General features: G+C 37.6%; 1 protein-coding gene across 2 annotated transcripts in view; it reads left to right on the top strand.

Annotated features, from left to right (window-relative positions):
* The first annotated feature begins 897 nt into the window (after window positions 1–897).
* LOC144633995 (uncharacterized) overlaps window positions 898–24,554 on the top strand; it is a 56,655-nt gene continuing 32,998 nt past the window's right edge. The window contains exons 1-5 of one of the 2 annotated variants that reach the window (XR_013567140.1): window positions 898–1,014; window positions 1,462–1,761; window positions 3,351–3,626; window positions 4,770–5,063; window positions 6,444–8,022. Coding sequence is in view for 1 of the 2 variants with exons in the window: in XM_078492932.1 (XP_078349058.1) it covers window positions 1,503–1,761; window positions 3,351–3,626; window positions 4,770–5,063; window positions 6,444–6,547 (933 nt within the window). In the remaining variant the exon portion in view is untranslated. Of the gene's footprint in view, window positions 1,015–1,461; window positions 1,762–3,350; window positions 3,627–4,769; window positions 5,064–6,443; window positions 8,035–24,554 lie in introns of those variants that run through there. The other variant, XM_078492932.1, reaches the window with a different exon arrangement.

Raw genomic sequence — 24,554 nt, forward strand, 5'->3', positions numbered from 1 at the left:
TCCGTAATTAAATATTAAAAATCTTTTCTGTCCGGCCCTGTAAATATCAGTCACTGAAGACTGATGACCAAAACAAATCGCAAAAATTTGCGTTACATTTGATCGCTCCGAAATTTGGCAGAAAGCGGGACAAGCGCAAATTTGAGCTAATATACTTGAATGTGGCCTACACGACGTATTTCACAATTTAGCCAAATAGGAATCCAAAATGGCGTTAATGAATACTAATTAGCTGAGCAGGAGTCTGTATCAAAAGTTAATTCTATTGTTTGATATGAATTGGGGTTTATAGTTGTGTACATGTGATCTGAATACAGTGCTGGGATTGGTTTGCACCCTCATGAATAGTTAATGAATTTTACAAGTATTCTTATGCGATTCGCTAGGGATCTGTATCAAAAGTTCATGAATACTAAGGAGCATGAGTTTGTATCAAAAGTTAATTCTATTTTTTGATTTGTATTAGGTTTTATAGTTGTGTACGTGATCTGAATACTGTGCTGGGATTGGTTTGAATAGCTAATGAATTTTACAATATTTATTATTGGGCTTAAGCTTTGGTCTCTCCCAATGTTACGTTTTACGCAAATATTTTGACAAACTGTGTTCTAGTTAATCCAATAATTGTGTAATACATTACGTGCAACTGGATTATAAAATTAAGTACTAACTGGATAATAATGATTTAGTCCCTCCAGTCGAAGCTTATAGCGAAGCTCTTAAACAGCAAGTGACACGGAACGACCCGTGTTATGAGCAGAGTGCCCATCAGAGTGCCCATCAAAAAATTGTGAGTGAGTGCCCAGCAAACGGTACTTTTTTATGAATTTACACGGACAGGCAGATATAAAAGTTACTTGGAAGTTCTGTCATAAACAAAAAGTATACCTGAACCTCTAGCTACCCTATCTTTTGATTTACTGTCGAAATTATTTTACAGTTCCATTTTTTAATAATTCTGTTTTTTCAATCTACAGGTACATGACATTGACAAAATATTGCTGTCTTGTGGAGGTACCTTAATTATGTATTTTTTAGTTAATACATTTAGTTATTTTCTAACTTTTCACCTCTCTATCCAAGATAACTTTTTGCTTCATTTTATGTTGTGATTGGTTTCTCTTGTCACTGGTTAGTTTTGATCTTGCTGTATCCTGTTTGGTTCCCAAAGTAAAGCACTATTTGACTATTACTTGACTTTGCGTGCATTAGCTAAACTATTACATGTAACAACGTCTTGCATTTTTTGTTTAGTTTATGACTTGGCCAGACCTGGCCAGACCGGTGTGGATATAACCTGGGAGAGTTTTGAGATATATTATTGTTTTTATGCGTGGACAAAGTTCCCTCAAATGTTTCTAATTCCAGCACTTTTTGACCTGTCCTAAAGCTGTTCATTGAAAATTCATTTAAATTTTTAACAAATGCACTAAGTAAAACAAGCCATTATTATACTCACAGATTTCCTCGTTAAAGACAAAGTTGTGACAAACATCCATATTATGGATGAACTTGCTTGTCGGCTGGATCAGCCAATCTATCATGGTTACCAGTATTGGTTTTACCTCGCTGAAGAATTCAAAGTGTCAGACGAGGTTAAAATCAGGTGCCAACACAATCCTGAGAATAGCCCAAGTAAAAACATGTTTGAATTCCAAGAAGGGCGGAACCCTGATTTTAAAGTCCAGATGCTCAAAGATGGCCTCCAGAGCACTGGAAGAAATGATCTTGTGAAGAAGTTAGAACAGTGTAGCCTGCCCGGTGAGTTTTAAATTGTGCTCTTTGTTGACGGAAATGTGTGTTGGTGGCGGTATCATATTCTGCGAGTCACATTTTTAGGTAGCCTGAATTTCAGACATCCCTCTGTGCTCGCCTACTCGCCAGAAGAGACGTCTAAACACATTTGGCTCTAATGCCGTCCGGTGACGTCACTACACTTTGGTTTTAATTCATGCGGAAAAGTTTATAATAATAATAATAATAATAAAGACTAGGCCATGAAATTGTGAAAGAAAAATCGCTTCAATAAAGGATTACAGGGTAACAAATTGTTTTTATAGTAAACTATTGAAGACTTGAGACAAATGAATGATATTTTAATCGACAACAGGCTATATTCTTTTACGGACCCGATTTAATCTGAACTGATTTGCTTTATCTAGCGATCAAAATATAATACAGTGCAGCGGACAAATACAACACACTCGTGAGTACTTAAATGAATCAATTTAGACGTCGAGCGGCTTTGTTGACAAAACAAGAATACGTATAAAATTGGCAAAACACTGCATGTCGAAGCGACGAATGCCGCCAACTTAAAACCTATCGGTTTCCATTACTATTCTTCATCCGTAGGTAAACTAATAAAGTAATAAACTCAAGGTAAATGACGAATAAATTTATTTCTGGGAAGGTGAACTCTTTCGAAACTCTTTGCAAACGTTTTCAAATTACAATCCTCGCGCGGTAAAATTCAGTCATAATTTCACATAATTATGCAAATAACTTTTAAATCAACCAATCAGAATCACTACCCGGTTTTCGGGTAGTGACGTCACCGGACGGCATTAGAGCCAAATGTGTTCAGGCGTCTCTTCTGGCGAGTAGGCGAGCACAGAGGGATGTCTGAAATTCAGGCTAATTTTTAGGCAGCTAGTGGCATGGATTTTAGTATGTCTCTATTTTGTTATAAAGTCAAAAGCAATGAAAAAATGATTCACGAATTATTTGATTCAAACGCGAGCTTTAGCACTGAGTACAAAAATAATGATGTTTAAATCGCCAATAGTGCATTTACAATTGGATTGGGTTGTATTTTATTTTATTGTTTCCATGATTTTTCTGTGGGGGTGGGGGCATCATCATGTATACATACATTCAAGTAATTGACGTTCTCACGTTGTGAAAGACCAACCTGTTCTCCTCAAATCCCTTAATTTAGTCATACAACATGTATCAAATTATAGTTTTGTAGAAGAAGCTGATAATATACCAAGGTGTCTATATATACCAAGGTGTCTTTATCTGATACCGCTGATGCTGCACCCCCTCCTAGCCACACCCCGCGGCACACCTTCTCAGCCCACCCGAAATCGTATCAGAAGTCTAGGACTTATAACCGTGATTTTTTATTTTTCTATGAATGTAAATTTTGGTACTTAAACAAGAAAAGTCTGAAGACAACCAGTGTCCATTTGCTTTAAGTTATTTTAACACACATAAAGCTAGACTACAGGTCATGCAGACTTACTTCAAAAAATAAGAAGAGTTAAATGGAAATTCAACGGGTAAATTCTATGAAAATTTTCAAATATTAATCATTTCTGAGGTGATACCATTTTGATTCTCAGGTGATGCAACAATAAAAGACCTTCGTGTTGACCATGCTGAAATCTTTGAGAGCATTTGCTTACAACTGGACCACTACAAAGACTGGAAAGCCCTTGGTCGAAAGATTGACATTCCAAAAAGTACGCTGCAACAAATCGGTACATCTACCAGCTGCACAAGAACGGTCCTCGACATTATTGAAAAAAGCAGACCTGAGCTAACTGTAAAGGAGATGCAAGCTGCCTTAACAGAAATGCAAAGAGAAGATGTTCGCAAAGTACTGGACAAGCTTCCAGGTAGCCGTCTATATTCTCAATGTGACTTTGTAAAGTTTTTTTTTCAGGTGCTTTCATGTACCGTTGGTTTTGGCCGCGGATTAAAAAAAAAACTGTGATCAGCTGATACTGGACAGTGTTGCAGCATCGAGTAAAAGGTTTTGAGTTTCTTTACCAAATGGTGGATAGCAACAAACATTATTTCATGACGGGTATTGAATGTTAAATTAGTTCCTCTAAACCAGAGCAAGAGACAAAGTCAGGGGGGGAAGCAACTTCCCATACATTCTCTTATATGAAATCTGAGCGATGCTCTCACGACTTGCAAAGCAATCATCGGGGCGGTAGTCAGCGGATGTCTCTAAGGCGTATAAGCAGCTCCTTTCTTTGTGAACTTGCCAAAACAATAACAACATGGGACCAGTGAGAGAGTTCGATTTTTTTATATATGTAGTAATAAAAAAGACTTTCTAAGTTTTGTCTTTAAAGCAGCGAAAATTTCTCCGGACAGGTTTGGCGATGAATATTCCCGCTCTAGTCGGAGCTATTGTTCTTGCTCTATTGTTTCGAAGTTGTTTGTTGACTTGGTCTTTCTTTGTTTTACTTCATTTACAATCCCCATGTGGGCCAGTTGAAAATCGTGGTACAAACATTTGCATTTCAGCACTGAAAAGTAGCACGGCATCACAAAATTCTGCGTTCTTAAAACTACACGACGATGACGAAATTTTCGGATTTAAACAGCTGCTTTTAGATTTTTAGTTAAGAGAATTGAACCCCTTTATAATAAGTGATTCCACGACAGCAGCTTCCATTTCGCGGGAAAAGATTGCCTGTTGCATCATCGTCCAAAAACCGCTGACTACATCGTGAATTGATCGCTTTGCAAGTTGTGAGAGCATCGCTACTCGGTCCCAGACCTCGTTTCTTCCCCCCCCCCCCTCCCCCTGGACAAAGTAAATGTTAATGTAGCTTACTTACCAAGGTAGCAGGGAAGAGCTTTCAGGAGCTCGTTAGAAAGTGTACGTGCATCCAATATCGAATTGGAGTCTGGAGTGATGGTTGTTTTTGAAAGGCGGGTGGCGAGCGCCCTTCCCACTGCACCACCCCTTACCTCTTCTGCCTCTTTAATATATTCATATATCTTTTTGTCTCCATTCGTAGAGGGAAGTACAATTAAAACGCTCTTTGACAACCTAGACTGTTTAGAAGAGGTGACCACCTTGTTAGAGAAAGAAACACCAGCATTGAAAAACTGGCTACATTTTGCTCGGAAATTTGGTATGTCCAAAGAGGAATGTGATAACTTGGAACCTAAAGAGATTCCAAGCCCAACCAAAAAATTGTTGGAATACATCGTTCAAGTAAATCCAGACCTTACATTGAAGCAGTTTCTCCAAGTGCTAGTAAAGCTGAAACGAAGTGACGTTGTAAAGGCTTTAGAAAAATTCTTCTGTGGTAAGATTATCTTTTAGTATGTTTAATTATTAATAATTATTCACCAAATTTGAGATGAGTAATTGTTTTAGTATACAACTGATTGAAAAATTGTTGACCCCTGAAAAGCTTAAACCATGAAGGATGTGACCCAAATGTTAACTGGGAAACCAGAAAAAAAATCATCTTTGACAGAATAAATATTATAATAAGACAGTTCGCTTCTCAAAAAAAAAAAAAATTGATTATCAATGAATGGAATATATCAATATGCTTACCAATGTTTTCAACCCAGAATACCATTGGGTCATGTCGTGCATGGTTTTTCCTTTTACATGGTCAACGTTTGTTCAATTAGGTCTATACCACACAAGCTGAATAACTAACAGACAAAAACATTACTTTCAGTAGCCAAAGCGACACGGGAAGCCATTTTGTTTCATTTCAGCTGCTTGGAGGTTAATAATACTTTGCTTATCACCTCCGAGTTAACCAATCAGAGCGCGCGAAAAGCACTATTCTCTTGTGTGGTATATACTAATTAAAACAACACACCACATGCGTTAATTGAAGCCAAGCTAACATTGTTTTTGTTTTTCAACTAATCCTATTTTATGGATTTTCATAGACTATCAATGACAACTTCCTAAACCTCATAACCAGTTTGTACGTTTATTGAGAACTTTCTCAGTTATCCTTAGTTCAGTGATATTTGGAGATGAGATCATCTATACAGTGGCAAACTGAATATGGACGTGGGTTACACTGGGGTTAGGCTAACGAATTTCTAAGAGACAGAGTTTACTTTTGGTTAGGTTGTGTTTTATAAGTGTTTTTGCCAAACTCACTCTGTTTTTACACATGCATATTGGCTGGATCAAATTTGATTGAGCTCACTGCAAATCACTACCGTTTGGGCATTTTAATAAAAACTTCACAGTTGAGGCTTAACACTGTTTGCCATTGTGTGTACAGACTACTTGAATTTTCTGCGCTATATTTTTTTGCAATTACACTGCTGAGTTATTTAAAAGCTGCTTTGTCGGCTTTAAAACCGGGTTAATGCTACGTTTGCCTTTGAGTAACTGGAAAAAATACTTTTGCTCCTGTAAATTTATCAATCTAGATGTTTTTATTCTGGCGTTGAACGAAGAGTCAACAAAGGACCTTTTCTTTTACTGCCATATATATATCTGGTCGTGCCTAAACTTAAAGCCATTAGGTTTATTGTTGTTTGGGTTCGCTGACACGAGAACTGTGTAAAGTCGACATGTGTGTCTTGTGAAAAACAATCACCAGCACTCTTCAGATCGCATACTACGTCACAATTCAATGTCGAGCCTGCAGCTAAGTAATTTTGTACTGCTAATTTAATAATGTTTGATTGAACTATATTTGAAGGTCCTGCAGCCACTAAACAAGGCTTTAATGAAGAAGTCGTTGAAAGTGTCACAGAAGGTGTTCAAGACTTGAGCCTAGGAGACAAGAAAGCTCTACAGAAGTAATGAAGACAAGACTGAATATGACCAGGTGGATGTCTTAGTGAAGGCTTTATAAAATAACAAAGGTAGCTACGATAAGCGTTCTTATGTGCCACGGTCATGTTCAGGTGATGGGCTAGGTTGTGATGGGTTTGGCGATTCTTGCCTATCATGATCTCAGCTAAAGTGAAAATAAGTGTGCCAAGAAAAGCCAATCCAGTTTGATAACCATAGGGTTTTTTTATACGATTGCAAAATTACCCTATATGCATGGCCATTTTTGAACAGGCGGCACCAAGCTTTAAGCTGTCTGTCCGTTTGGCTCGGGATATGGCGAGATGGCTTTTATTGTTTTTTTTTTTTTATTCATTTATTTTTTTTGCATGAAACAAAAGTGCCTGAATTATTACAACCTAGCCCTTTTACTACTAGGACAGGATACTTATTAAAAGTACTTAAGTTTCATAGGAAAAGAATATTATCAGGAAATAGTACGTAGTATGATTATTTTTGATACACTGTACGCATTTTAACTTACCTTATATGAGTAGGTCAGTAGACTAGTTGTAGTTTTGTTTTAGTACAGAACCGTCAGTGGAGACTTTCACTATAATAATTAACGGTAATGTAATGGTATGTACAAGCAATTTGAAGAAGGAGGATACTTTGCGTCTCCTGTGAAAGATAAATTATCTATTTACTCGTACAAGTAGTATTTAAAGGCTTTGCTTGTCTCTGCAAAAGGGACCAATCGTTTTGAGAAGAACAGCTTTACAGTATTGCATGTTTGTTACTGGGTTATGTCAAAGCCGGAGAATAATTCTATATATAATTTTCAAATTACTACTTCTTAGTTGTTATCTTGGGAACAATATACAGTCATATAAACAAACAAAATAATCTTTGCTGGTTTGGGTGAGTCGAGCCTAGTACACTGCTTTTATTTTAGCAGAGCCGGGAGAATATCAGTTTTAAACTTGTAGCATTGCAACAAACATTATGAAGAGTATGATAAATCAACTCTAAATTAAGTTGGAGTGAAATATACATATTCATGCATTTGATTTTCAAAATATGCACTGTATACGTTTGTTAGTGAGCAGTGGCTGAAGGTCGGCAACAAAGTAGTGATGTTTTTTCTTTTCTCTTAAGTTTCAGGCAAAGTTCAAAAATATTAGTATTCTATTAAAATAGTACTTTCTGCGCTTAGAAATGTCCCAGTCAACCTCGTATCCGGAATCTTCCTTCCGACTGACCAGCGCTCGGGAAACAAGCGACCCTGGAAAGTCCTGATTGGAAGTCCAAAAACCTTGTACTTCCGGTAGAACTGCCCACGGCTAGCTTTTAAAGGCACGCAATCGCTCAATGAACTCCTTGGTGTTTTGCTTCTGGTCATTTTTATTGAGTTTACAACCAATCAGAATCGATCCTGTTACGGAACTCTCCAGACAGAGTCGCTTGCATCGTCAAGTTTGCGCAGTAAGGAGCGAAGATTCGAGGTACCAAACAAATCGACACTTGAACAGAGTGATTTTGTGTTAGTTAGCAATAAGAGTTACTGCCCTGTAAGGGTAGAAAAACCAAAACATGCAAAAGCATTGTGTTTTTCCCAGCTGCGGATTGATTTAAATTTTAGTTCTGTAGACAAACTATTACGTTTTACCTTTCGACAGTAACTTTGTAACACAAAGCTTTGTTAATTTCCAAGCTGGCTAGCACCCGACTTAACAGTAGCGAAAACTGTAGTTCGAGTGCGGTTCTATTGCTTGTTTTGGTTTTGCGATTTAGAAAAAAATGGGCCAAGCTATGGAAATTATAAAATTGTATTTCTTTGCTAATTATTTGAAGAAAGCATGTTCATTGAACTACCTTTATTCCATAGTTTGGAAAAGTTTATTTTTCAAAGGAATGTTACCTGCTTGCTTGAAACAGAGTACGTTAATTTGTAGATGGAAGGAAATCTGACTGCCAGGAGGTCAAATTACTAATGAGGCATTTCAAATGGGGCTTGGGCATGGCCACTTTCCCTTGAATAATATTAATTATATTTAGTTGTCGCTATCTTTTAATAAAAGAGTTTTAAACAGACATCGCTTCCATTTTTTGAAGGAAATGGATCAGACTTCTCCAATAGGCCATATTCACGATAGCCGCCATGATGGTTTTTATGATGTAATGCAAATTAGCCACCTTCTTCAAAGGGGCAAACATTTAAATGATGCAGTTTTTTGGTAATTCGGTCCGTCGAAATGGTCAACAATCCACGCCAAAATCACATATGAGTGTCAATTCATTTAATAATGATTTCATTATAAGGTTAGTTTTAACAAGTTGCTCGATAACTTGACTTTTTAAGTGCGACTTTCTAGAATTATCAACCAGACAGCGGAACAAATGGAATAGACGATTTCGCTGATATTTTTCCCATAGATAGGTCCTGGTGAGAAACCAAACGGACCGTAGTTAGTTTTTCCTAATACAGCTTCCTTTCGTAGAAATATGTCAAAAAAGATTTCACCCCAATTGGGCTCAAAATCCACTTCCGGTTTGACTGATGTTTTTTGAAAGTTTGATCGCCTCGCGCGTTATACTGCAGCTGTTTATTGATATTTCAATGATATTTATAATGTAATTAGGTCTCTATTGTATGACTGAGCGAAAAATAAAACAAATCGAGATTAATTTTTAGCCTGAAACGGGGATAAATCCAAAGGCAAAATTTGCAAATGAGTAGCGAGCGAAATTATGCAGTAAGACTCTGCCATTTCTTTCTATGTGCAATAACTTAAAATATCGTAAAAACAATTTTTATGGGTTAACTAGACACTTATCTAATAGGATATCCAAAAAAATCTCTGGGGAAAAGGTTTTTAGTGGTCCGCTTTGGCCTTAGTTTATCACTAATATGCTGATAATCTGCCGTTTTTGCGTGACAGCAATTGCGTGACACAGGTAGTAAACAGTGAATGAAATTAATTTATCGTTTTCAATGCATGTTTGACGCTCTTGTGAGAATTCCGTCAAACAACCCATGCAAATAAACAGGTCGTATGGTGAACTATTGAAAAAGGTAAAGGAAATATTAGATTTTTTCCCTTCGCCATTTCTGGAACCTTTGCGTGATCTCTACACGCTCTTGATCACAACATGCTAGATGGTTTAGTTCTGTGTTAATAGTTGCTTTAAGCTGTTGATCATTCGATCATCCACAAAAACCGGTCGAATAAAGGAAAGCATTCTCAGATCAATTATTTTACGTAATAACGAGTAAATATTGTTTGGTTTATTTCTTTGCGTGATCTGAAGGAAACAGCGCAACAATTAAATTATAAATATTTGTCGAGTGCGATGATGTTGTTGTCGTTGTTGTTTGTTGATGTGTTGTGTTTCCTTTTTGTCCCAAATTACCGGTATTTTTCCCAATTCATGTCCTTTTAAGGAGAAAAATATAAAGCATAAGAAATTATTGGGGAGAATTGTATACGAATAGATATCAACATTGAAGGTAATACTGAGAATTTTAAACAATTAATTTTATGGTATAAGACAGATAAAATATAGCAGTGCCTTTCTAAGTTATGTACAAAATTCTATGTATTTTGTGCCCGAATAGTACGTTTTAAGGAACTGAAGCTTCGAATATGATTAGCGCCGGATTTTAACGCAATATTTGCATCAGTCCTGAATCCAGTTTCTTTGCGACCTGCAAATTGTACAATTAAATTATTTTTATTTTGATAACAAGTCCTTATCCAATTCCACAGTTCGATCGATCGGTAAACACGACTCTTCGCTTTTTGCGGATAAAACAAGATGAATGCTTGTTGTTCTTTTAAAGTTAGTGCTCCTTTGATCGCAGCGACAGAAATCAGGCTACAGAGAAAGTTTCACAATAATCATGCACTGAAAATATAGCACAGCACAAGTCACTCTTGGAGTTTCATGATATGGAGAGTGAAGTAGAGTTGATTCTTGCTCGAGCTACGTTTTTTTACACTCCTCCAAGTGTCAACGTAATGACTGCTAAACCCATGGTCTCGCTTGACAAGAGAAGCATAAAATCGTCAGAGGAAAATGTCCGACTGCCGAAGGAAGCTTAAGGGATAAACAAAATCTTCTCCAAGTTAATCATGAAAAGAATGGGACATTTGATTCCCGTTGGATCAGGTAGATATCGACGTCTCACTCGCTTCTTGTCTGAATGCAGGCAATTCGTCATACAAGTACGTGTGACAGTTTTCATTTTGTTTCCATAAGGTATGTGCAGATCACTCAGGGAAATGTTTGTGTTCAATTTCCGAAGAAGAGAAGCTGTCAAAATTAGCAGCTGAGAACCTGCCTCCACTTGTCGTCGTAAATAACGAGGAGGAGGTAGTTGTGAATCAAATGAAAGAATTAAAATTCAGGATAAGAAAAAATGCAAATAATAGGTCTTTTCTAAAAGTAATTCCATAATGGTCTTAGCAAGTGTAAAGCTGCTTTGGACAATGGAAACATAACAGACGTGCACAGCACCTCGAGGGGGTGGGGGGAGAGGGTACTTGGGATTTCAAGTAACATGGATAATGGAACACTGGATAATGAATGGATAATGAGGGCTTCCAAAAACACTCTAAAAAAAATACCTGGATAAAAAAATTTACCCCAAAAATATCCCATGCCGAATTTCTGTCCATTAGATTTCTAGAAAGGGGTAATAATGGTAACACAAAGAAAAAAAAAAAGGAAACTCAGGGGGGACGCTCGAGTTCACAGGCAAAGCGAAGGACTGGAACACCATCGTTCAAGATTAATCATCAGTAAAAAAAACGTTTGTTTGTACTTTATTCGCGAAAATATACAACCAATGCACCACCACGAATGTTTAGATTGTTTTTATTCCCCCCAAAAATCCCTTCTTTATTCAGAACACCCATAAAATACTTTTAAAAAATTTCCTAGACAAACAATTCCCAGAATTAAAAATTTCAAACCCCAAAAAATCCTTCCATCATTTCTGTCACTTGAAATCCTGAGTATCTCCCTTGGGCACAGCACAGGGATTCTTTAACAAATTTCTGAGAAATGCTCCAGTGACACTTGATGTAAAATGTTATTGTCAGCCCTCGTTATGGGCTCAGCGATAAGCCCTCTCCTCTCCCCACTCCTTTCAGTTTTCTTATCTTCCACAGTTGTTACCTTAACCCCAGCCGGCTCCAGTTATTTTTAGTGCAAAATTTCAAGCTCAGCCCTTAAAAACAGGCTTAGAGCGTTTAGTGACGTTTCACATTGAAAAATCACCCTCATGCAACTGGAACCGTTATCTATAGGCAGCAAAATGGGAACAAAAGGGACAGGGCAAAGGAGCGGCGAAGAAGGCAGGCCTTTGAATTTCCTTTCCTATAAGAGAGGTGGGAGGCGGAGTCTAGTTAGTACTGCTTAAAAAAAAAACCAAATAAAAACAAAGAAACTAGTACGTCCTCTCTGCCCTGCATGCCTCCGCTAAATCAACCAGTGAATAGTCTACAAATGTAATGCGTTTTTTATTTGAAACAGTTATTTCGCAATAACCAGCGATAGCGGCGGCGCTTCCCATGTTACGATAACCCGCAAAAAGCCTTCCATGGATAATTATGAGTGCAAACTTGCAAAGAAGTCGTCTGCTCTCCATCTAATATTTGAGCATTGACAAATTCGTTATACCAGCGTTTGGTGGTGACGATTATGTTTATTTAAGTAAGAGCAGTAATCGCATAATTTACATACATGTACGTTGTCGAAAAATTTAATTCCACTCTGCAAGCTCCCCCCCCCTCCCCCCCCCCCCCCCCAACCTTCTCGATCTCCCTTCCGGCCTTTGATTTTCCGCAGTCAGTTGTTGCAATAATCCACCTCGTTTTGCCCATTTTTAGTGGCACAGCAGGAGCGGAGGTGGGCATTCGCCTTTCGTTTCCTTAAAATGGAGTGGGAGGTGGAGTCTCGTTGGCACTGATTTCAGTACAAAATAGTCAGATTTGTATCAAAAGATGAAGAACTGGTCATCTCCGCTGGATTCACCAGTAGACCGAGTTGCATGTCTACCGATTTAACGTAAATATATTTGAAAATACTAACTTTCAGCGAACTGTACTAGAACAGAAATAACACTAGCTATAGATCTTAAAACTAATGATCATGAATGAACGAACGTTGTGAAAGTAGGGGCATTTTTCGATGTGAACCTAGTATGCCTATTCGTTGTTTTGAGGATTATCTTATGAATTATAAAAGAAACGACAATTATTTCCCGTGTAGCAGAGCGCCCATTCAGACTCTCCTTCATGATGGGTGCATGAAAAATAAAGATCTTATAACTGAGCCCGTTTGAATTCTTCTGGATTGTCTTAATAAAGATAGATATAAATTCAAGTGTTTAAGAGCAGACAAAACATGGTACATTTGCCTTGTTTTTGATTTCAACTGAAGAGTAGTAAACAGCAAAGCCAGCTAGCGGGAAAAGCAACACATGGATGATAGGTTAAACATATATTCATTATAGGGTATCATAGCAAGTAAAGGTTTTACTTTAAGTACCCATTAACAATCGGAATGTGACATCTACTTCTTTTCGTGTATTTTAAATGTTTAGATTATTTTAAATACAGAAATTGTGACACTGTTTACGGGTATTGAGACAAGCCGTGTCATGCAATTATTTACATTTTAGCCGATTTACGGCAAAATTAGTGATAAACTAAGGGCAAAGCGGGCCACTAAAAACCTTTTCCCCAGAGATTTTTTTGGATATCCTATTAGATAAGTGTCTAGTTAACCCATAAAAATTGTTTTTACAATATATTAAGTTATCGCACATAGAAAGAAATGGCAGAGTTTTACTGCATAATTTCGCTCGCTACTCATTTGCAAATTTTGCCTTTGGATTTATCCCCGTTTCAGGCTAAAAATTAATCTCGATTTGTTTTATTTTTCGCTCAGTCATACAATAGAGATCTAATTACATTATAAATATTATTGAAATATCAATAAACACCTGCAGTATAACGCGCGAGGCGATCAAACTTTCAATAAAATCAGTCAACCCGGAAGTGGATTTTGAGCGCAATTGGGGCAAAATCTTTTTTTGCATATTTCTTGGAAAGGAAGCTGTATTAGGAAAAACTAAGTGCAGTCCGTTTGGTTTCTCACTAGAACCTATCTATAGGCAAAATATGAGCGAAATCGATTATTCCAATTTGTGCCGTGGAAAGGCGATATTAGTTGATTTTTGGAGAAAGCCGCACTTAACTACGCAAGCCGTTTTCTATTTTCTGAGAGCGCCGAAAATGCGTAAAACTTAGAAAAATTTTTCCACAATACTGAAACCAAAGTATGGGACGAAAAAACGTTATCACCTGCTGAAATTTTACATGTAAGCTTGTTTGCCCCCTCGGAAATCACGTGCCTAATTTGCATTTTAAAGAGAAAACAAAGATTTCAGCTATCGTGAATAAGGCCTATCAATTGATATTCTGAACACCAGTTAACCCATGCAGTGAAAACGTACCAACTTTTTCACTTTTTAGCTGACCTAAGTAGTTCGCACAAATGATTTATTCTGCGATTATTTTTTCTTGATTCTGTATATCAACCCGACACAGTTTCTCTATTCTCTCAGATCGTTGAATGCGGAAAGAAGAACAGCGAGAGCACTGGGACAGTTTTTCAAATGGTGGATAATGTACAATGTTTTGTTAACACTTATCCACTGGATGGCGATTTATAAGGTGGATGGTGTTATCCACCCTTTAAACAACTGGGCCCTGAAACTAAGCCAGTTGGGTCGGGGTTGAGTGGGGTGGGGGTTTCCAAGGAGGAGTGAATCGAGTTGAGGCGGAGTAAACCGAGCGGCAAAATCGGTGCGGCAGATGTTTATAAGAACGGGCAAGATTGTCGATCGCTGCGCTTCCCCCAGCACCTCTGTTGTTGCAAGAAATTTTATTCAATAAACTCTTGAGGGATAATTTTTATCGTTCACTTTAAACCAACGCCCTTGATTTCCATTTAGAAGATTGCATGGCTAAGCATGTTATGTTTATTGCAATTAAGGCGTAATTGCGCAAGATGTAAACGAATTTTAAGCAGTTTATTAGCCTTCATATAATTTGATGATATATACATGTACCATTTGTTTGCCTTAAATGCAACTAGCATTCTCAAAACGGCGGCATTTACAATTTTCTTTACATGTTACAACATTTTGCTCCCACTGCAGTTATTTCAGAATTTACATGACGCTACCATTACTTCGTCTTTCCAGTTTTCATTTTTATCTATACATTTGCTTTTTCTAAAGCAATTCTTTAAATGCTTGTCTAAACATTTTGCTCCTACAGCAATAAATCAGTGGATTACACAGTGAATTGAGCAAAGCAACTGACACAAAAACTGGTTGTGCTAAAGTTATGAGATTCATAAAATAGCCACTGGATAACAACTTTTTCATTATACTAGACAAAAATAAAGGAAAGTAACACATTAACAAAACACCGATAATAATAGTTGTCGTTCTGAAAGCTTTTTTCTCCTTCAAAAACTTAGCAGCAGCTTGCGGTGAAACTTGCTCGGCTTGAATCTGTTTTTCGTGCCGACGAGTTACTACATACACAGAAATGTGGCAGTACACAATTATTACAAGAGCAAAGACACGAAATATAAAATAAGTCATGCCAACAATGTTTTTTAAAATGTCAAAATCACTAAGGGAAAAAATGGCACAACTAATTGAAAAGAGCCAAACAAAAATAACGGCTGATTTTATACGAGTTGTGGTTACAATGTCTGCGTGTCTTAAGGCGAACTTCATTGCCACGTACCGCTCTGCACTAAGTAAAGCTAAATGAAACAGTGATGCCGAAAAAGGAATGAAGAAAGCTCTTAAAGCAACAGGAAAGTAGCGGCAGTAATCAGCGGGCGACAAACCATTCAAGACGAAAATTTCAGCCACTATGAAGCTTGGTTGAACCACGACTCCCACCAAAAGGTCTGTTCCCGCCAAACAGGCCAGCAGAGCGTTGTGCATGGTCTGTAAATCGTGTCTTGTTTTTACCGCCACAATCACCAATCCGTTCGTCAAGACGGTGAAGGGACAGCTTGCAATGTTCAGTACTATGGCCAATAATATGAAAAGGGTTTTTTCCACCAGATATTCTTCATTCCAAAGCAATGGGTTAGCGGAACAGTCTGGAAATGCGGATGAGAGTGTTGGTGTAGTGTTGCTGAAGTTCATCTCGAAATCGACCTTTTCCAACTAAGTTCGTGTCTGCAAATGAAATTTTCTGTGGCGGTCCTTTGGCTGCTTCAAGGCAAATGACTTTCATTTCCTTTTATTAACAATTTTCGTCCATTAACTGCACTTTGTGGCGGCTGTTTGAAAGAGCCATTGGCAAAGAAGTGTTTCTTTCTGTGAACACCACACTTTACTAACTGAAAGGAATAACATTGTTGCCCAAAAAAACTCTGAATGTTGTCCTTAACAACGTATTTTGATTGGTCGTACGCTGCAATACACACTGCAAACAATGAGGAAATCACTTTACGATGAACTTTAAAGTTGTGCAGAGTGACAACGTTTCACTTACCAACTTAAGAGCGCGAATAACTAATTTGCCACTAATTGGCGTCATGTTTTTGTTTTCTACGTTGCGTTTAAATGATTTTTTACACGGAAGCAGCTGGTGAACTACAATTTGTATGACCATAAATTTAACCAAAATGGATTTTCAGCCACAGTTACTGTTGTAGATTAACAATTAAATTTTATAAACCCGACTCACTAAACATTAAATAGTTTCATTGGCTTTTCGCATCAGCTATGTCGCGATTACATGTATTGCTTCACACTTTTCCCTGTCTGGCTCCATCCATACAGCTAATCAATTAAAGCGGTGTTCTTTAGTCATTTTGATCCTCATTAGCTTTCATTTTCATTGTTTCGCTCATCCTCCAAATAGACACGAAACAAATAAATGTTACTGATTATGACTGTCAAACGGCAATTTTGCGCTAGTGTAAAAAGTTAGCCAGTAAAATAGTCAAATCAAAAGTGTATATCTCTTTTAGACTTTTGGTAAAACAGATACCGCGAGCTCGTTTGCAGATTTCGCACAAGTAGATAAGTTTCACTTGACATGATGACAAAAATTGTTTTTTTGTTAATGACAAACTATTGTCGGTACTTGGGATAAAGGTTCTTGCGTCAGAAATGGAGAAATTAAACGTAACAAATTTAGAACTATCAGTCACTTTACACAAAGTTTTAAATCTGAGAGGCGGAGAATTCAAGGCCGCCACAGGCAATATTGCACGTTCAGTTGTTAACACATACAATACAGATGACGCGTCTAGAAGATAGATCGATTTCTGTTTTTACCAGCTTACTAGATAACTTCTAAATAGCATTACTATCCCAAACTTTTTTCCGCTAGTAACATTTATTGTTTTGTGTCTTTTTGGAGGATACTTCATTTAACTCAGGCAGATATGATGTAACAAAGAAAATGAAAGTTGATGAGGATGAAAATTACTAATGAGCATCGTTGCCATAGCTTTAGCAATGAAGTCAGGCTTTAAAACAGGAATTGAAACATAGCAGATGCGACAAGCATTAACTGCACATTGATATCTCTGGATAAAATGAAAAGTTTAGAAAAGAAAACATAACCCATTATAAAAGCAACACAAGGTTGCCAAAAACAGATCTAAGACTTTAACGAATGACAAGTTTCACTGTCCCAACAAACAAACGAACGAACTCAGATGTTGCTAAAATAAGCTCAACCACGTGAGTGTTAACCATACTCGCCCCACAGGTAGGCCTTTTAGTTATGCTAGTAAAACTGGCATTTAATGCTACTAGAAATTCTTGCATAAAGCCAAAAAAATGCTAAAATAATGCCTGACTTCTTTAAAAAATGCCACTTGAATTCCAAAAAATGCTTTGTTTTGTTTCAACTCCTTGCAAATTCTTACACTATATGCTCATATTAGCAACAGGCGATACTTAATAATTGTTTGTTTATAAAAAAAAATAAAAAAAATATTTTTTTTTTAGATTTAAAAAAATAATAATTAAAAACCACACAGACAAGTAACCAATCAAATTAAGTAATCAAAATTGGGAAACTTTAGGATTATTTATCCTTCTGAGTTCTGAGTGCTGAAATCTGGATCACAGTCATGAAAAGTAACAGAAAATGCTAGCAATTCTTTTCAAGTAAAAACGAAAAAAATGCTCGTTTTCCCAAAAAATGCCGAAAAAATCACTGCTAGCATAATCGAGAAAGGCCTACCCACAGGCCGCGATCCTTTTGATCAGAATCAAGTATTGACGCATTGCAGACCCTGCAAACCAAACCCTTACAAACCCTGCTATTTTTTTTGGTCGGTAGCTCAGTCACTTATTATTCTTTTAAGTTTCCTTCAATTCTACCCAGCTCATTAATAATAATTTTTGTGGCCTGGTGGCGGTTAGATTAGTCGAGTTCGACAATATTTTTAACCAAATTTACTGGGGGTTTAATTTTGTCACCCTCCACCCATAGGAAAAACGCTTTAAGTAGTAGAGAGGGGAGTCGACAAATACCACCTCTGAATTAGACGCTTTATCGCGGCTGGAGTTTGTTTTTTGACAAGTAGTCCGGCGGCATAGCTGAAAAATTGTGTCATTTTTGTTACTACTCTCATATTTTGCAGATCAATAGAGATATGCATGGTGATTAACTTCTGCTATAGAACCATTCTCAGTTCTTACCGTATTGTCCGTAAATAGCCAAGTTTTTCCTCGCTGAGACCCCCCGCGAAGATGTACGGCATCTTTTAGTAACTCAGGAATGATTTAATCATTTGCGCAGAAAAGTGATTTTTCAGAAACTTTCGTATGAATTTAAACATTTACTTCTAAAAAAATAAATTTAGTTGTAGACATGAGCATTCATACAAACAAATACAAAAACTAGTGGATAATGCAAAAATTGAATGCAAATTTGTTACTTGCTGTTGATTGTCTTCCCTTGGCCGTGTTTTGGCAATATTATTTTCGCAGTGGCATTTTAGCACAGGCAAAAGGGAAAATTGTTAACCGGATTTTCAGTGACCAACTGGTATTACTGGGCCGTTATTTAAACTTTTTAGCTCAGCTATGTCTTCCAGTAACAAAAAAAATATATTAAGAGATCATCAGGCCAAAATGCTGAAGCAAATGCGTATTTTGCCAAGAACATACAAGGGAGAATAGTGAAGCCCAGCAAACTCGAAACGGAGCAACCGTGATGCTGGATAAAGAACTTCACTTAGGGGAAACGAATATTTCGTGCAAGCACCATAGAGCAAGTACTCCTCAAGTGTTAAAAGTGTACAAGCTCTCTACTGCCTTATTTAGATTGCACTGATTCCAAGGCGATGATAAGTCACACATAACTGCTATTGGCAAAGCCGTAGAGTACGTTAATCCGGGACAAACTGTGGTTATTGCTTGCGATCAGCCGCTCTTTGCTTTGGCAAAAACTGTCGAGTGGACTCAGAAGGATCGTACATGGGAAGATAAGCTGGGAGTCATGCTTGGTGGTCTTCACATCGAGCAGGCGGCACTAAAGGCTTTCGGGACCTCGCTCGCTGGCAGTGGATGAGGTGAAGTTTTGTCACAAGCTTAGATCACTACAAACGGAAGAGAGCGGAATCGCTTCTCAACTGTGCACATATTACGTGCACTAGGTACACTCACAACGAAACTGCAGCAAGTTTGTTTTTTCTTCAGAAACAGGAATGCAGGAAGTATGTGAAATCTGTTCAAAAGGGAGAAGAAGCTGATTCGATTTCCACGTGGAGAAGTAAGAAAGAAACCACCATCCCTATACAATTTGAACTCATCAAAGAGGACGGCGGGGCGATAGGCCTGACAGAGAATCCAAGTGTGTTGCTAAGGTGGATGGTATCTGGACCTGAACTAGCGAGGTTGGTCCTCAGTTCAGTAGTGATGAAGACAAGTACCCACATGCTGCCCCATCACAAGTACTTTCAATGCAAGTAAAACAAGGTTCAAGGATCAACAATGTAATAGAGGGGCTGGGAAATGTTTTGAGGAGGCCAGTCAATTTGAGCTAGGAAAGGAACAGCCGAAATTTAAGTCCCGTTCCGAACAGATTGTCCATTATTTTACAAAGGCGATATTGGTCGCCAGAATCGCGGAGGCAAGCTCGATAATCAACAACTTTATCTAATAGAGGAACTAAGGTATCGCACCCAAAAGAATGGGACTGGACGTTCAGAGAGGAAACATGGCGACCGATACGGTGCACACTGCCTGACGCTACAATGTCCTGTCAAGAGCTCATCCTAAGTGGCTGCAAGACCAGCTGTAGCAACAATAGATGCGAGTGCTGTAGAGCTAATTTGCCTTGGACTTCACTGTTTGTCTGTGCGTGACATGGAATATGTTTAAGATAATAGTTTCAAGACAGCATTTTGATCTAGAAAGACACAATATCTATAGCAATGTGTATGCCACTCAGCAGTTATCAAGGTTGCCATATTAACACATGGCAAATTTCAACATTGTACCTCTAAAGAGAAGTATTAAACACAACACACATGTACAACACAACGACAAAACACAACACTTCATTTGCCCCCTAAATTAAATTTAAATTTTAATACAAGAAGAATTAAAATAAATTAAGTGCATGGCTGCCCCAAACAAAATCACCATTGGCTAATGAGATTGGGCAGTCATCCTTAGTGTTAAATACAATAAGTTCTAAAATCAGTGTGTCGGGTACTTAGGACTTACAAAACAAAATACAGCAACACACACACACAGACAAAAAATAAGAAGTTTACTTATTATAATTAAGTGAAAATAAGCTGGAAAATGGAGTATAATTATGGACAGATTAGCTAACAGAAGAAAGGAATTTAAGTGTGAATGATGAGTGATTTGTTGTTCAATTTCCTGATCTGAACTTGCAAACAATGCATAACTTGCATAAATTAAGATTCAGTTACCATGGCGATGGCATTTTATTCCGTTCCCGGCAGGGCCGCTTCTGACCATCTCTACACGCCGACATATCCATATCCCATTAAACATGAAGAAAATCGCTTTCCACATGTAGCTCTTTTAAATGCAGTTTCCATGGAAACAGCGTCGCTGTCGAGGTGGTTCTATAGCTTAAAATGTTTACTTCGATAGTCTCTCGATGGGTGCCAAATTTCAGGCTGGTAACAAGAAGTGCACAATTCAGCCGAAATTTTGAGCTATGCCGCCGGACTAAAGTGTTAATGAGTCACGGTAAATTTCCCGACTTTGTTTACCCACGCGGAAAAAAACAAAATTTGCATACCATGTTCAGGCAAGGCCTTGACATGTTCAAACAAGCCCGTGACTGTCACGTCACGCGACGCTTTTTTCACAGCCGGTCATTGTTTACTACATTAACAAAGGCTCACCTTGGATTAATAAGCTTTCTGCAGCGGAAAAATGGTTGACCGAACAGGAGACAAAACGCCTGGCCCCTGACAATATTAAAAGACCTTCTACAAAGTGGAAGTTTGAAAGCTTTTTTAATGTTGATGTAAAGGTTGTGCTTGACTTGACCGACAACCGCTGTTAGGCACAGGCCCCTTACCAGACTGGCTTCGCAACCTTGCGTATGGCCGGTCGATGGTTGCGCTAGATACCTATCTTGATAATTTGTGTCTATGGCGTTGTATTGCTGTGCACCAAGGAGCGCGTATTGATCGAAGCACAGCAGCAGCCCGAGGTCTCGCAAAGAGTTTCTTCAAACTCGAAACTGTTCCGACTGACTGTCCAAAAAAACCTCTTGATGAATTAGATAAAGTTGAAAGGCATCTGAAAGTACTTTTTTAATACACTTTGATTTGATGTAAATACTTTTTAATGTTGTACATCACCCTTTTAAATCGTGGAGCACCTGGAAACTAGCGAACAGCTAAGCGTGTACTTGTCCACGTTAAATAAAGTATGTCTATGTATGTTAAAGCAAATAAAAACTTTCGGAAATGTTTGGTAGAGTAAATTCTTTATGACAGACTAAGTGAGTCACGAGCCAATGAGTCAAATATTAAATTAAAAAATAGTGCTGCCTTTACTAACAAACAAGAGCTAACCGCAAGCAAAGCAGAGTACAACTATTAAACCGCAAGCAAATCAGAGTGGCACTAACCGCAAGCAAACCGGATTAGAACGTAAGCAAACGGGAATGAAGTTAGCAACAAGCAAACCGCAGGTAATTAACTGGATCACTATTTACCGCAAGCAAACCAGTTTAGAACTAACCGTAAGCAAAGTGAAGTGCTTGTAAGCTTACTTGTATAAAGGAAAACCGTGGTTGGAAAATAGCCTACTTTGTGTAAAAAATTCACCTTGACTCATAGACTTATTTGTCTCTTTAAACAGGGAACCTCGAAGTTTGAAATTGAACTGGACGTACTAAAAGCTCTTGTCTCTATACTAGAGCGTTTCGTTTGTCTACAGATGTATTTCTGCATCGGTTAAGTCTCTGCATGTTACGACATGACAACCGGCTATGAGTCAAAATTTAGACTCCTTGCCTTGTTGTCTGACTTCTCTTTTTGCTTAGTCCGTCCAGCGTAAAGCGAAAAATGAAATGCGCAGGTGGAGAACTGAACATGGGAAAGTCTGCATTTCTTCGCATCCGATCCATTATGATACCCCTTAAAAGATTAAATTAACTTAAATTAAATTATTAAATTGATTTTTTTACTTTGTTTGAAATTGAAAAAACCTCTAAATAGTAGTTTTGTAAGGCAGAAAAATGCCAATGGTATAATAAAAATCCGAAAAAAACCAAGGATGTTTTCGACTGACACAGTTAAACACGGATTATGAGCAACATAATATTCCTTGCCAATTTGTCTTGTGACGTGGCTCCTAAACCACCTTAGATTACAGCAGACTACAGCCGTAGACTACCTTATTATAGGAAATTAACGCTTGTGTTAATTAAGGTATTTGAAATTAACGCGACTTAAATTAACGCAAATTGAAGGAAAAATTACTTTCCAATAAAGGAATTTAACGCGAAAGAGGGGGTAACATTTCAAAATGAAGGAAATTTAATAACGCGACAAACACAAAGGAAAAAAAAAACTTGTTGAGACAACAGGAACAAGTTTACTTCAACACAAAAGAATCTGACCGCCTCGAGTGTTTTTCATAGTTTTACTGATCCGGCAGATTTCCACTCTGATAAAATTATGCCTTTTCCTAAGAGTCAAGACGTCTGGACTGTATCGAGAAATTGGGACCAAAATAATGGAAATTAAGGTCATGGAAATTAACGCTCCACTTAATTAATGGCGCGGAAATTAACGCTAACAAAAATTAACGCGAATTTCATGAAGCGTTAATTTCCTATATATAGGTTATTCACCAGCCGGGAGGTCCATATTGGGAAAAATTGTGCTCGAGGTCTTGGATACCGCCCGAGGCCGCAGGCCGAGGGCGGTTCCAAGACCGAGGGCACAGTTTTTCCCAATACGGACCGACCTAGGCTGGTGAATAACGTTTTTATTTTTTTCCCACTTTATTTGTTTTGTATGGGTAATCAAATGGTGACGAGTGAAATTAGGAAATAATTTCACGCGCGTTTTGTCAAAATTCAAATAATTTCCCGAGCCTTTAGGCGAGGAAAATTATTAGAATTTTGAAAAATGCAAGTGAAATTATTTCCTAATTTCACGAGTATACCATTTGGTTACATTTTAATATCATAGGTGACAAATTACGCTTGCAATCGTAGGTTTTGGACTGGTATATTGCATCGCGAACTCCGAGGTTCAAAAGTTGATAGCACACATTTTGCTTAAGTTCGCAAGTTTTTGACTCTCTGAAGAAAACCTTTAAGAGATTCCTTTTTGCGGTTGTCAAAAAGTTTCAAACATGAATCAACTGTCAATTATTTCTCACATTATGACCATAGTTCGTCTTGAATGAACTGAAAACGGCGCCCGTGTATAACGCTAAAAAAATCCGCTCGATGCCATTTATGTAATTGGCCTAGGTCTTGAAGTCGTTTTGACGTTTTGAAAAATAAAATATTAAAAGTTTCATTACATGGACAAGGCTAGCTGGCTAAGATGAAATTCAAAATGTACAAAGTTTAAGCTTTAAAACAGCTTTTATCCCGGACGCCATCTTGCCGCTAACTACGTTGCCATGGCAATTTTATAATTTCACATGTGAAATTATAAATTAACGTTAAAATTTTGCGCCAAAATTAAGGAGTAATTTGTCACCTATGATTTCATAAAAGAAATCTAGAAAGATTGTGTCACAAAATCTTTGTTTGTATACGCGCGCCATTTAATTTCAATGTTGAGTCGATCGACGGGTTAGCAAGAGTGTAAATTGCTGTTTGTTATTTCGTTCGAAATAAATTAAATGAACCGTATTTACAGAAAGGTTCAGCATATTAAATTAAAACTGAAGAGATTCAATCAAAGAAATTGAAGTAGTAAATATATCATAAATGTAAAATCGAGCCAAAGCATAATCATTGACAAAACTAAACGCCGATTCCGGCTTCCCGATGAATGTTTTGATAAAGAACTCTGTTCGCAGGATGCTAAGTTTGAGAATTTCCCGAAAAAAAAAAAACTATCTGACGGAAAGACAGTTTCGGTATACCTTATTATAGGAAATTAACGCTTGTGTTAATTAAGGTATTTGAAATTAACGCGACTTAAATTAACGCGAATTGAAGGAAAAATTACTTCCCAATAAAGGAAATTAACGCGAAAGAGGGGGTAACATTTCAAAATGATGGAAATTAACGCGACGTACACAACAGGAACAAGTTTATTTCAACACTTGTAGGCGTATAATCTTAAACGAAAACAATGTTCGTGGTACTTTTCCCACTTTGAGCGTTCTTCGCAGTATCAATGATAATGGCAGATAAAATAATGCTTTTTCTTTGGAGTCAAGAACGACTGGACTGTAACGAGAAACTGAGGCCAAAATAGTGAAAATTAA

Source organism: Oculina patagonica, chromosome 1 (genome assembly GCF_052425735.1).
Source record: "Oculina patagonica isolate OP01 chromosome 1, crgOcupat, whole genome shotgun sequence".
NCBI lineage: Eukaryota > Metazoa > Cnidaria > Anthozoa > Scleractinia > Oculinidae > Oculina > Oculina patagonica.